Source organism: Peromyscus leucopus, chromosome 22 (assembly GCF_004664715.2).
Source record: "Peromyscus leucopus breed LL Stock chromosome 22, UCI_PerLeu_2.1, whole genome shotgun sequence".
Taxonomy (NCBI): domain Eukaryota; kingdom Metazoa; phylum Chordata; class Mammalia; order Rodentia; family Cricetidae; genus Peromyscus; species Peromyscus leucopus.
The window spans coordinates 12,576,704-12,591,593 of NC_051081.1; the positions used below are offsets into that span (position 1 = coordinate 12,576,704).

Consider the following 14,890-nt stretch of genomic DNA (forward strand, 5'->3'; position numbering starts at 1 on the left):
ACTGGCCGATGGCCCAAAAGAAAAGCTTAGTACACCTGACATATGTAACATAATTACAAAAAATATGGGCTCAGCATATTTTTATCCCTCTTGGAGACCAATATATAGGTTTTGCAAGGTTAGTTAACATTCTGTATTCTTTAACAACACAATATGTCATATAGGAACTTAGTTCATTCACCTTCTTCAAGTAAGAGTCTATAAACCAATATTTAGATAGAAGTTAAGAGCCAAACTGTAAGAAATTAAAATATATTTGGAAATTTGATGCAGACATGCCAGATTAATTTGAATTTGAGCTGGTTTTCATATCAGAGACTCTTAGTAGTGGCTTAGATTCATTTTTCAAGCCAGCAATTTTAATTAGGGACAAGTGTGGACAAAGGTGCTCACTTTTACCCATGCAAATAATTGGCAATCCAGCTAACCAATTACACACAAAATTTTGGAATGCTGAACCCTTGGTTCAAAAGCAAGTGGAAGGTATTGCACTCTGCAAAATTGGCCTAAAGGCAGCTTTTTGCTAAAACTACAATCAGGTACTTTGAAATACTCCTTTTTTTCCCCACTCATCTCCCTGACATATACCATCTGTCAGATCACACTGGGTCACCTCTGTCAGCCTTCCACTCATCTTGAAAGAGACACAGAGCTTTTGAAGGTTTGTATTTCTCACGAATTTCCCTGTGAAAATGCAAGAAGTCTCCTCCTGAGTCAACAGTTCTGTGTCTATGGAAGACCAGGAAGTAGTTTCTGTCTATGACAAAAGAGCTAATGGTTTCCATAGTCTAGGCAACATATGTAATTAATCAAGGTCCTCTGCTGCACAATGATAGCACTTCTCTTTAGTGATCTATGCTAATGCTTCTCAGACTTTAGTATGCATAGGAACCAGTACTTTGCATTATTGAAATGAGTGTATAATTCAATAGGCCTGGGGTTGGACTTCAGATTCTTCATTTCCTGAAATCCCCCATGTGCTGTAGAAGCTCCTGGTTTCTGGACCAGTATTTGAATAGTGAGACTGGAGGATGTTGGGACAATGTTAATAGCTTGGAGGAAGTTCACCAAGTAATTACAAATAATAGCAATAATAACAAAAGCAAAATCAGTCATTTGATTTATTTAACTCTTTATAGATTTCATTTCCATATGTTTCATAATCTGGAACAAACAACACTGGATATTAAGATACATACTGTGGCCAGATATTGCTGTGTAGTATACTAACCCACAATTTAATAGCTTCACTTTAAGAACATCTATTTTATTCATAGGTAATATGAAATTTAAATGGGGATCTGTGAGCACAGCTGATTCCACAAAATAGACCACCTACTTGTTGTTCTTTACACATGAATACATTACTTTTCAAAGTATGGCAATGGGGTTAAAGTGTTAACCAGCACCTCCATAAAACCTCATGAAAGGTAATTATTTATCATTTATCCTCAGAATTCACAAATTATCACTTATATCATAGTTGTAGACCTGGCTACGTTCAAGGAAAGAAATATACCAAATCCCTCCACAGAAGAGAGTTAACTGTTCATTTTAAAAAGAGCTCATTTATGGGCTGTAGAGAGGGCTGAGAAGTTAAGACTTCCTGCTGCTTAATGCTGCTCTCAATAGCACCCAAATTTAGTTTCCAGCTCCCATGTTGACAGCCCACAGCTTACAACCACCAAGAACTTCAGCTCCAGAGGATATGGTGCTTTGTTCCAGATTCCTCAAGTACCCAAGATACACTTGTCTTTTATTCACACACACATACACACACAAGCACATGTGCATGCACACATGTGCCCACACACACACACAGACACACACATACACACAGAACTAAAAATAATAAAAAAAAATTTGAAAAAAGAGCTAGTGTAATATTGGGCAACCTCTAGAAAATGTAGTATTTTAACAAATAATATGATTCTACTTTACTGAAAATGAAAGTCAAGGGTAATGAGGATGACCCTTAACTATAGGACGCAATTGACATAAGGTAGCTTAGGAATTTAAGTATGTTACATTGCTTCTGTAAAGCATAGGCTGATGTGCACAAGTAAACCAGATGAGATTGACCTTTAATAATACAGGTTTGGACCAAGGCTTTCATATTCCCTAACTACATGTCTTTGGGAAAGTTGCTTTAATATGTATTATCTTTGCTTTCTGTGTTTGTAAAATGAAGATTTTTATCTCTTTTAAATAGTTCTTAGTCTTCAGCAAGACAGATATACAGTGTTTAAGAAATGACAACATTTTTATCACCATTGACATTTCTATTGCATATCTTTAGGGAAACAGTAAACTTCTTTTTTCTTTCTGTTCAGATTTATACACTTTGATTTGTATTGCTCACTGTTGTTGAATGGTTTCACTGACTTACACATTTTAATATTGCCTATGAACTAACTGCTGCAAGAAGGAGAAAAATATGAAAGCTAAACTGCTTTCTTACTAGCTTCTCATGCATATGAGCTTTAGAGACTACCCAATTGTAGAACTGATTCTATGATGCACAGTTGTTCATTCATATCTTGAATTAATTCTGTTCCTCAAACATGAAGATTGTAATAACACTACTTTTTATTCTTAATAAGAATTTATTGGTTTAATACATTTATTTTTTGCTGTTTTGTTTTAATTTTTTGAGACAGGGTCTGACTATACATACCTGGCTGTCCTGGAACAGCTTATGTAGACTAGGCTGGCCTTGAACTCACAGAGATCCTCCTGCCTCTGCCTCTGTACTGCTCAGGTTAAAGGTGCATACCATAATACTCTGCTAGGTGATTGATTTTTACTGCTTTTCTTTCTTTCTTTTTATGTGAGAACCATTAGTAACATCATGTTAAGAAATAATGTAAAAGTTATTTAGTACAAATCAAACTTGTTTCCTCACTCCAGGGTAGGTAGTTTGATGTATTAGTTACTTGGTATTCCTGTTGTATTTTTCAATTTCAGCTGTGAGCCAGTGAACAAGAAAGAGATCAGCCTGTACCCAGATAATTCATAATGCACATGACTGGGGATAACTGTTCAGTCTTTGGTCACAAAATCCTCATTTGTTTCTTCCGGTTCTTCCAGAAGCAGCAAAAAATACAAAGAATGTAGATTCAAAATTCTTCGAAACAAAAGAGACTTGTTGGAGGGAGAATCACTTATATGTGTATTCATTAAGAATAACTCATGGGATATAGTTATTTACAATATTAATTATTTTTATTTGCTCTGTGGTACACTTTCCCTATTGCTTCTAACTATATTTTTCTGTCTTTTAAGAAGAAAAACAAAAATGATTTCTTCTCTTCCACATATTAATACAAACACATAGATACACTCAAAATTGAAGAAAGTGATAAAAGTGATTTTTACTAATATTGATGCATTAGTGGTACAAAACTTTTCCTGATCAGACATTTTGCTTAAAGGAGTCCCAAGATACCTGAGATAACACTGAACTCTATAAACACAGAAATGATTGGCCAAGTAAGCAGTATCATATTTTCTAATCCAAGAAAAGAGATTTCAGAAGAAAGCAAGTAGCTGTTTCTAGCAAGCTGTAGGGCCTGTTGGTGACAGGTCAAGTGCTTTATTTTTCTCCACCTGAGTGTTTTAATGTTTGCACACCAAGACATTGCTTAATTTCTGTTAAAATCAGATAGGCAGATCTAAAAGTTCTCCTAGTGCAATACTACTTTACTCCTCTTTTAAGCAAAATTTCAGTGAACAATTCAGCTGAATATCAAAGTACAGGAACATTCTTCCTCAATCTCTACTGAAATTAGCCACTTATAATTTTTTAATAATGATTTATTGACCACCATAAAACCTCAATGTTACTTCCTCAAATGCATCATTTGAAGTTCTGGTGAAGTTGTATAGGGATGGCCTGCATTCCATCATTCTTAAAGAATTTCAAATAAATGCCATTGTCACCAGAATTCTTGTTACTTAATGTGTAATTAGTGAAGTATGAAGGAATAAAGTAAAAATGTTTGGAAGAAGTGAGCAGTACATTTGTTACCTGAGGTTATGGTGTGCTACAGCAAATCAAAGCTATGCAAGAGATTTTCTCCCACACTATAACAACACATTTTTTTTATCCAATCTGTACGGACCCTGATAATGGAAAGGCTCCCAATGTCTCTCACTGAAAACCCAGGGCACATTTGTAAAGATTCAATCCTTGGCACTTTATTTTATTTACTTTGACATCATCTATTAGTCTTTAATATTAACCTTATAGCAAACACTGCTGGTTTCAGTTCAGATATTTATAAATTATTACTTCTTTTACTTTTGAAACTATAATATAACTATATCATTGTTACTTCATTTCTCTCTTCCCTCCTCCACAAGCCCTTTGTTTGCTCACTTTCAAATTCATGACCTCTTTTTCCATTAGTTGTTAAATGAATATATGTATTTGTATACACACACATATATATTTACATATACATTCCTATGTATAACCTGCTCAGCCCATATGATGTTACTTTTATGTATATTTTCTAGGTTGCTCATTTGATATTGTACAGCCAATTGGTGTGTTTTTCCCTGAAGAAAATGATTTCTCCCATCTTCAGCATTCTTTATTTGCCTATAGTTCTTTGTGTAGGACTGAGGCCCTGTGGTCTTTTTCCTCTCTGCTTTAACATTTCTATCATTTTTGTCCTTTAACTCATGTCTAGGCAGTCAGGCACATGGGACTTATGGGTGTAGTTTATGATATTACTAGAAGACACGACTTCACAGCAAACTCTCCAGTCCTCTGCCTCCTATAATCTTTCTTCACCCTTTTCCACAATGTTTCCTGAGCTTTGGTGAAGGAGCTCTTTTACAGATGTATTCATTGGCACTGGGCTCCACAACTCAGTTCTTTGATTGGTTCTGGTATCTGTAATTAATGGGGACTATTGGGGTCTAGCCCCTCGATAGTCCTTTCCCAAGGTTTGTGGAAGAATCTACAAACCAGTTGATAATCTAATCTTAGATTATAAGAAATGAATTTACATACATGAAACTCTTCAGTCCATACACTTTAGTTTTCTGAGTCTGTTTTCTCTCTACATAGGTTCTTTTCTGCTCTCATAAATTGCTCCTTTCTTGCCTAATACTCTCTACCTCTTTCTGCTGTTCCCAGTGCTATCCTAATTCCTTCATCTTAATTATGCCCTATCTTGGACTTTTTTATCTCATAAATCTTACCCACCTAGTTCTTCCCTATCTGGCTCTTCCTCACCTTCCATCTCATCACTCTAGTTCTCTTTCTAGTCCTCCAATCTAGTTATCCTCCAATCCAGCTCTTTCAATCTAGTTCTTTCCCATTTCAGTTTGTTCCCCTCCAGTTCTTACCCATCTAGTTCTTCCATCCCCCCCACCCGACTTCCTCTGAAAATAAAACTACCTTTTATCACTTTGTTCCTTATCTATCCAAGCTATCTCTGCTCCTGCCATTTTCTGGCAGGGCAGGGGAAGTGTACTCTGTCACTAGGCAACTTGGTTAGGCAACTTCCAGCACCTGGTAATTGTTAAAAGGAGATCTAAAACTAGAGATAAGATTTGGAAAAGGAAAAAGTTAAGCTTAATTAGCACATCCACCAGGCCTCCTCAAACAGATAGTCTGGGTACTCAAGTCTGTTCTTAGTGAGTCTGTGAGGTATCTCAGATAAGATACTTTCATCTGTCCAGAGATGGTCCTGGCTTGATGCTCCTGATGAATATAATTACAGAAAGGCCTGAAATTAGTGATTTTGACTATGTCTATTGTAGCACAGTTGGATAAAGTTATACAAATACTTTAATTGTATAGGGAAATTGTGAGCAATGTAGAAAAGTTACAACAGCACATGAGACATTCATAGCAGGAAACGGAAACAATCAAAAGCCAATATCACCAAGACTCCTTGAGCCTTGGCCTCATCCTCTGGAAGAGTTCTTACCTCCTCCAGGTATAGCTTTGTCATAATCAGCTGAATTCCTACTTCATATATTTTTGTGGCCTGCAGCATATAATGTTCCCCATCTGTTGCAAAGAGAAATTTCCTTGTTATGGTTTTAATAATAATTACCTGTGGGTATAAGGACAACTATTCAGAATGCAGCTTAGTTTTTCACTGTACTGTGCTTTAGCTATGTCTGTCTTGGCTCACCATACCTATCTTCTTGCACTCAATTTAACCCCTATATTCTTTCCCAAGGATATCTCCTCAGACAGTTTTTCTTTATCTATTCTATATTGTTTCATCTTTTTCTCTGCTAGAATTTGAACATATAAAAATTGCTAGTAACTTTATCTTGATTCTAGATATCTTGGCTTCCTCTACATTCACACCCACCTTCACAGTCAACTTCCCTTTGACCACCCCTAGCTTGTTTAAATTTGAAACAATAAATTATAAAAAAAAAAACCCTCAATAAACATGACTTGATTTGGAATCCTAATCTTTATCCAAATTTGCTTAAAATTTTGTGTTTTCTATCTCAGTACTATTCTTTTTATGGTAAACCACGCTAAATCTTAGAAATTATTCTTTGTTTCTGCATTCACCTATCTTCTACACTTGAGCAACTTTCAATTATTCTGGGATTCTAATGCAGCTTATTAAGGCAATTGGCTAAGTATTATAAAATAACAAGGCATCTACCTGTCAGAAAGAAGAAAAAAGAGTCATTTCTTTTCATGGCTCTTCACTTTTTCTTTTTAGGTCTCTCATCAGCATCTATTACTAGAATTAAACAGTTTCTTTTCAACCATGTTTATACCTTTTCCCTAAAGCAACCATTTGACACGTTCCTGGTATGTTTAAAGCTCGTAAGTGATTTCCTGGTCCCTGAAGAGATAAATGGAATGATTCCTGACTAAGAACCCTATATGAAACAGTTTTCCCACCTAATCTTTGAGCATATCTGTTTATAGCCTCACCAGATTTAAGAAACAAAGTTATTTATAGGCAAACAAAACAAAACAAAACAAAAAAACAGCATAGACTGGCAGTATAAAACAAGTGACGATTTGTTAAAAGATAGGGTATGGAAGCTTTTCTTGTTAAAACATGTCAAGATTTACAAGCTATAAAAGTGCATTCAGTATTTATTCACTTTTTTCTTTTGATGAAAAAAAATGTACCTTCAGTGCATGAATTTGACATTTCCATTCCTTTGTTAGTAGTGTGTCATGCTTATCTTTCACATTCCTCAAATTTTCCTCAAATGTTAGAAACAAATAAACAAACCAAATCATGTAGAATTTGGTTCAGTTAGTTACTTTTGTATTTTCAGATACAAGCTGAAGATTGACAGTTCCATTTGTTACCTGGGAGCTTGTCAGTGTCTAAGAATGCAGTGTTCTCTCTTTTCAAAAATTTCTGAAAATGAAAAAGTGAATATGTCTTTACATTGAAGGTCTCAATCAATTTGTCATATGGGCCAAAGGTTCTGATCAACACATTTCCTAATTTTGTGAAAATAAATTGTATTTTTTTTTTTTCCGAGACAGGATTTTTCTGTTTAGTTTTGTGCCTTTCCTGGAACTCACTTTGTAGACCAGGCTGACCTCGAACTAAATTGTATTTTTTAATGCCTGACTGTAAGAGAGTATATCTATAGTATTTTGCTTGCTTGTTTGTTTGTTTGGTTTTTCGAGATAGGGTTTCTCTGTATAGTTTTGGTGCCTGTCCTGGATCTCACTCTGTAGATCAGGCTGGCCTCAAACTCATAGAGATCCGCCTGGTTCTGCCTCCTGAGTGCTGGGATTAAAGGTGTATGCCACCACCGCCTGACTTTCTTAGATTTTTTTTGTGTGACTTTGATTGGGTCCTATGACTCTATGAACATATTTTCATTGCTTTGATCTTAAAAGCAGTCAATGAAGACACTCAGAATGTGGGGATTTACCTACCCGTTGGTTGATAAGTTTTCATCTCTTGGTACTCACTCCCTGAAGGTTCAGAATTGTACCAAGGAGAGTCTTAATATAAAATCCTACAACCCTGTTTATCTAGGGCTGTTTCATTGCAAAAATTTCAGTTTCTTCATAAACACAACAGTAATAGTTTTATCCTCACCATTTACTTGATTGATTTCTACTTTGATACTCTTATTCAAAACATGTGCACAAATTTTCCTCTGTAGCACAATAATGTAAAAAGTTACAATAAATAGTGTTTTATGACCCAATAAAATAATAGGGGAATCATGCTACAAACACCCCTTTCTGAGACTTACACAGCATTCTAATACGTGGCAAACCCAAAAAAGCTGTATGACAAAGAAGCCTCTATAAGAATGTTTAATGCCAACTTTTTCTAAGAAATAATCTGATAAAATGGTGCTCACTCATGTCCTAAGGATGTACTAACTTGTGAGAAATAGCTTGGAAAATAGTGTTTTGTAGTATATAACAGATTTTATATTTACCCCCAGACCCAGTAATTCACCAGCATCAGTAATTCTAGTAATTTTTCAGTTTGATGATTGCTTTTGGCAAAAATAACTCAGTGAAAAAGTACACTGATTCTTACAACAAATATCCTAACTCTAAAAGAACTGTTTAACAACATAAACTTTTTCTGGCTTGTTCCATGATGGGTTTCTGTAAGTGAGCCCCATTTTTTTTTTTTTTTTTTGCAAATATTAGACATACCTTTTCTTTTTTATTGTTTTGTATAAGAAATGGTTGAGTATAGGGTAAAGTCTATAAATACCATGGATAAAAACTCACTTACTTTACCTCTTTTGCTACTAAGTTTCTCAGTGAGAAGTAACATTATTTGAGATAATGAAATTTTCAGAAGCACTGCTTGGCAGAAGTGTGGTAGGCAGGGAAGTCTTAAACATGCTGACAATAAGCATTCAGCCTAGGAAAAAAGAGATCAGAACAGTTGGAGTCAAAGGCCAAGGGACCATGAATAGGTTCTCTTGAGCCATAATTCCAAGTCTGCCTTCAGTACTGACATCACTTTGTGGAGATTCTGGCTGAGCCAAACAAATAGCCAGATCAACCATATTGAAAAAATTTATTTTATTGATACCTTACATACCCTCTATTTCTAAGCCTTTAAATAAGAACAGGGGTGTCTGTATAAGATATATACATGCATAGAATGCTCATCTATCCTAGCAATTTCCAAGACCTCTCACAATAGTATCCTTTGATGAACATTCACATGGGATGGAAAGAGTTTTATGCTTTGTTCTGGTTATTCAAGATTCCCTCCTTAATACTCTCTTTTTTGTTTCTATCAAATCTTCATGTTCACTACTTCTACATGTCTTACTTTTTGTAAAGAAGGTTTTAGTGTTCTACTTGGAGGTAGGGAAAGAATGATACAGGATGTGCCTCTGAACAAGGCTAAGATTTGCTTTTCTTTCATTGATTGTAATGGAGCTCAGTCATAGAATATGGACAAGAACAGGCACATGAGTATACACCACTTCTCTGAAGCTCTTGTCTGTGCTTTATTTAGGTCCCAAGAGTGATTTCACATGCATCAAAGGCATGTGATGAGGGAGTGCCTTTAAGCAGAATTCACACTTGATGGATCAGACAGTGTCTAGTGTATGTAAAGTTGTCCATACTGTATGAAAATGTGATTTTCTTTCAACAGTCATTCCCTTTCTACCAAGATCTAGATGGCATAATGTGGTGGTATTGTGTTCCCCAAAATATTGCGCACGCTAATAAACTTATCTGGGGTCAGAGACAGAACAGCCACAATATTAAACATAGAGGTTAGGCAGTGGTAGCACACGCCTTTAATCCTAGCATTCCAGAGGCAGAAATCCCTCTGGATCTCTGTGAGTTCAAAGCCACATTGGAAACAGCCAGGCATGGTGACTCACGCCTTTAATCCCAGGCAGTGATGGCAGAAAGCAGAAAGATATATAAGGCGTGAGGACCAGAAACTAGAAGCATTTGGCTGGTTAAACTTTCAGGCTTTTGAGCAACAGTTCAACTGAGATTCATTTGGATGAGGACTCAGAGGCTTCCAGTCTGAGGAAACAGGATCAGCTGAGGAACTGGTGAGGTGAGGTAGCTGTGACTGGTTCTGCTTCTCCGATCTTCCAGCATTCACCCCAATAACTGGCCTCAGGTTTGATTTTTATTAATAAGCCATTCTAAGATTCCTTCTACAGCATGATAAAAATAAAATGTGAATATAGTGCTTACTATATATTAGACATTTTTTTTTTTAAATTTTCTGAAGCTGAGGATGAACCCAGAGCCTTGTGCTTGCTAGGCAAGCCCTCTACCACTGAGCTAAATCTCCAACTCCTATATTAGACATTGTGCATATTGAGTTTTCTCATGATCTTAATGACACTGTGTGGTAAGTACTATTATTGTCCTTATTTTTAGAGAGAAAATGTAGCATTGGTAGTTTTAGTATGACATCTGTGGTCACACATCTAAGGAAGAATATAGGATTTGAGCTCAGATAGTCTGGCTTCACAAACTGCTCTCTTAAATCCTTCTGCAGTACCCTTTTTTAGTGCTGAACCAGAAGCTATTTCTTGAAAGCAAATAAGTTATTTGAAGAAGGTTTGACTTTGCAGTAAATTCCTTAAGGCCATTCCTGTGATTGTCTTTTCAGGGCATGCCACAGTTTCTAAACTGTATCCACTTTAGTCACAGTGACTTTAGCTGGGTCATAGGGTTCAAGTAGTCTTAAATTCTGAGATTATTATGATCCTAAGTGACCCTTAAAAATACTTTGTAAATCAACTATTAAAGCTAACTGTATCAAAATAATATTCCTCTACAAGCTTATATCACACATATTACCTTGAGACTAAATTACACATTGTTATATTTTAATAAACAGTTTTAATTTTAACTACATAGTGCCAATATTATTTCCAACAGAGGAGTTAATGAAATGGTTCTGTTATTTCCTTGTTTACAATGCATTCTCTTAGGGTACCTATAAGCAGGCAGAAAAGGGAGAATTTCTTTAACTCAGACAGGTTACATGAAGTCTCCTCCTTCAAGAAACAGAGCAATCTTGATATTTTGAATTTTGAGAACATGGTCTGGCCCTTTAAAATATCTTAAAAATTTTTAATATTGTAGTATCTTTTTACCTCACAGATCCTATCATTTCTATTTCATAAAGAATCAGAACATTGTGAATAATACCCAAGCTATGAATTTGTTGTATTATTTGAGCAATGTCTTTTTCGATAACATTAAGCATCCATTCCTTATCTTCATTATGCCTTATCAGTCGATATCATGAAATTGTCTCTGCCTTTAGCCCTTATAAGTCATGAATTGGATCAAAGTAGTATTCTATTCTCTTGGAGAAAAGACTAAATTTTATATATGTATATACATATGTACATATATGTGTGTGTATGTATATGAATACATTTTCTTTTCTTTGTTATGATGTGTATGTGCACATGTGTGCATGTATGTTTGTATGTGGGCATATATTCTTGTTAGTATGTGTGCATGTGTATGGAAACTAGAGGTAACCTTATGTATCTTTCATGGATTGCTTTCTACTTTTTTTTTTTTTTCCATTTTTTGTTTTTTGATTTTTCTAGACAGGGTTTCTCTGTGTAGCTTTGCGTCTTTTTTGGAACTCACTTGGTAGTCCAGGCTGGCCTCAAACTCACAAAGATCCACCTGACTCTGCCTCCCGAGTGCTGGGATTAAAGGCATGCACCACCACCGCCAGGCTACCTTTTTTATTTTTAATGAACAGGTATTTTTATTATTTTCTTACATAACATCTTAATGAATACACCATTTTCATTTTCTCAGCAGGCATATAAGACAAAAGCAAAATTTCCTCAATGCTTGGAAAATCAAAAGCTGTCACCTGTCTTTGGGCTGATCCAATTTCTTATGGTGCCTGTGATACTGTCTGTGTGGGTACCAGTGATGCTTTGTGGTGAAGAACACCTTGCTGAGCTGTTCTAACATGGGTCCTTGCTCAAGTTGTTTGTTTTTTTCTTCTAATTTGGTTTTCAGCACTTGTTCGTATGTTTCTTCATTATTATGCAAAATATCTGGTTGAGGGATAGGAATTTCAGAGGTTTAGTTTGTTGTCATCATGGTGGGAAGCATGGCAGCAAACAGACAGCAGCAGAAGGAGCTGAGAGCTCTGTAACTGGATTTTGGTGTGTTCACAGGGGATGTCCACAGAAGGGTGGTAGCACACTATTGTCCTGCCATCAGATGTCAAAGCCAGCTCTACCTTGCAGTTGTAGTCCTCTGGAAGAGAAGAATATGTAGAATAATGACAGACACCAGATAAAGCTCCATTTTGAACTGGAAATAAATGTTTCCAGATTGTTCTGTTTGATGTCCCCCATTTGACTGCTGCTGCCATGATCCTTATCAGAGGATTTGAAAAAAGGTATTGTGAGGAGAAACTGCTTCTAAAATCTGTTTCTGGGCACACAGAATTTCATTCCATGGACCAGTCATCTTGTCTAAATCTGGGTCCTAAAGACCCACCTTTGTTTTTGGAGAGAGGGTCTCTCACAGATTTGATTATGCTAGGCTGGGTAGCCAAGGATTCACCTTATAGCCTAGTGCTAAGTTTATAGTAATGTACTTCTATGCCCAGCTTTTTATGTGAGTTCTGGGCTTCCAAACTCAGGTACTCCTTCTTGTGTGACAAGAAGCTTACCAACTGAGCCATCTCTTAAGCACCTTTTTTTTTTCCCTTTCAGTTTTATTTGTGTGTACAGTCTGATACAACCACATTTACCCCTTTTATCTTCTTTGATCCCTCCTCTAATACTGATGACCCCCCTTTTCCTCCCCATCAGTCTCCCCTTACTTTCATGTCTTTGTTTTGTGGATGCATATGTACAATTGTTAGTGTGGTGGTAATCTAATTGTACTGAAATATTATTTTGATTGTATGTTAATAAATAAAGTTGTCCGGGGGTCAGAGCTATTAGAGCCATAGCAAGAGTGTGGCGGTGGTGGCACACACCTTTAATCCCATAAGATCTCTGTGTGTTCAGGGATATAGCCAGCATTGGAGACATATGCCTTTAAGACCTAGGGGGGGCTGTACATTCAGACAGTGACGAGGCAGTCATGTGTTTGTGTTTACAACCAATGAGAAGGCAGAACAACATACTATATAAAAACGAACCGACAGGAAGTAGGTCTCTTTCGCGAAGCTGGGACAACAGGAGGAAGGGTGAGATTTTAGCTCTGAACTCTGACCTCTCGGCTTTCTCTTTTACATTGTTTCTGTGTTTCTTATTTAATAAGACGGTTGGTTACATCAACATCTGGCACCCAACGTGACAAGAATCCATTAAAAACCGCTTGGCTTGGCGGCAGGTCCGCTTTCCCGCAAGGGCGGCAGACCGGGCGGTTGGCGTCCTAGTCCGAGTGCTGGCTTCCTAGTCCGAGCGGCGGCCCCCTAGTCCTTGGCTTCAGGCCGGACTAACTGAGCTGCTTGCTTAAAGCCTGCTTGCTTAAAACCGGTGCTACAAACAACTCAGACCTGCCCTGCCGAACAGGGCCCTGCCTGTAAAGCCAATGCACGTGGTCGGAGCTTAAGGAAGTCAGACCCAAGCCTTGACTCGGCACAAGAGGGAACACGTGGCTGCATTTAAACTTTAGCCAGCTACGCTTTCTTGTTCTCTCTCTCACTCTCTCTCTCTCTCTCTCTCTCTCTCTTTCTCTTTGGATTTACAACTGGGACACTAGGTGGCTGTTTTGAAAATCCCTTCGGATTTCTACTGTTCTACGCAGATTTGGTAAGTCATAATATATCAGATATTTTAAAGGAAACTATCTAAAAGAGAATTTTTTTCCACATTAAAAAAAAATGGGTTTTATGTGTACATTGGAAGAAAATTCGTTTTTGTTCGAAATTTTAGGCAGTCTGGCAATGGAACAACTATATAATATTAGTATTGGTGGAATTATGCACCTTATCACTATGCTAATCCACATTTTAATATTTAAAAAGATAGTCAATTTAAGTGCCAGGATAACAGCTTTAGAAGAACTTGTTAAACCTGTAAAAATTCATACAGAAGAAATTAACAGTGAAGTTGTTTCAAGTCGGGATCATAAGGTTGCAGAAAGAAAGCCTGTTTTCACACAGTCACCCTTAATTTATCCTGTAACCGTACAGCAGATGCCTGATCAAATGGCTACACAAAATAATTGGGCTCCAATTGAAATGTTGGATTTAAAAAGGTTTAAGGAGACAATAGTATCTTATGGCATGCATTCCCCATATGTAAAGCAAATGTAAAACTCTTGGTCAACATATAATAGGATAGTACCACAGGACTGGCGGAACCTTGCACAAGGTGTTCTGGAACCCAGCCAGAGACTTCAATTTCTGACTTGGTTTAAGGAGGAGGCTAAAAACATAGAAAAACAATGGAGGGATAAAGGAATACAAGTTTGCCAGGATCAGCTTATGGGCGAAGGCCAATATGCTTCAGCACAAACACAATGTTTATATGATGTCCAAACCCTAATTTTATGTCAAACGGCAGCCTTGAATGCATGGGACAGAGTTGAGGAACCAGGAAAAAAATCTGAGTCATTTACAAAGGTGATGCAAGGCCCAAAAGAGTCTTTTACAGATTTTTTACAAAGACTGGCTTCATCAGTAAAGAGAATGGTCTCGGATTCAGAAGCTAGTAAGGCAATAATTGAATCCTTGGCCTTTGAGAATGCGAATGCAGCATGCAAAAGAATAATCAGGCCATTAAGGGCAAGATCTGCACCTATGGAAGATTGGATTAGAGAAACAATTAATGTTGAAGCTGATGAGCATGATGATACATGGGTAGGAGAAGTAATTTCAAAAGGTTTGAGGAGTGTTAGATGTTTTGGATGTGGAAAGCAAGGACATTTGAAAAGGGACTGTAGACAGGTCAT

The 14,890-nt window shown here is 36.8% G+C and overlaps 1 protein-coding gene across 1 annotated transcript; it reads right to left on the reverse strand.

Annotated features, from left to right (window-relative positions):
• Window positions 1-11,833: 11,833 nt before the first annotated feature.
• LOC114709678 (39S ribosomal protein L42, mitochondrial-like) lies at window positions 11,834-12,350 on the reverse strand. The gene is made up of 2 exons (XM_028893648.1): window positions 12,135-12,350; window positions 11,834-12,043 (listed from the first exon to the last, which is right to left on the reverse strand). Exons 1-2 carry the CDS (start codon window positions 12,348-12,350, stop codon window positions 11,834-11,836), a joined length of 426 nt encoding a protein of 141 aa, XP_028749481.1.
• Window positions 12,351-14,890: the final 2,540 nt, after the last annotated feature.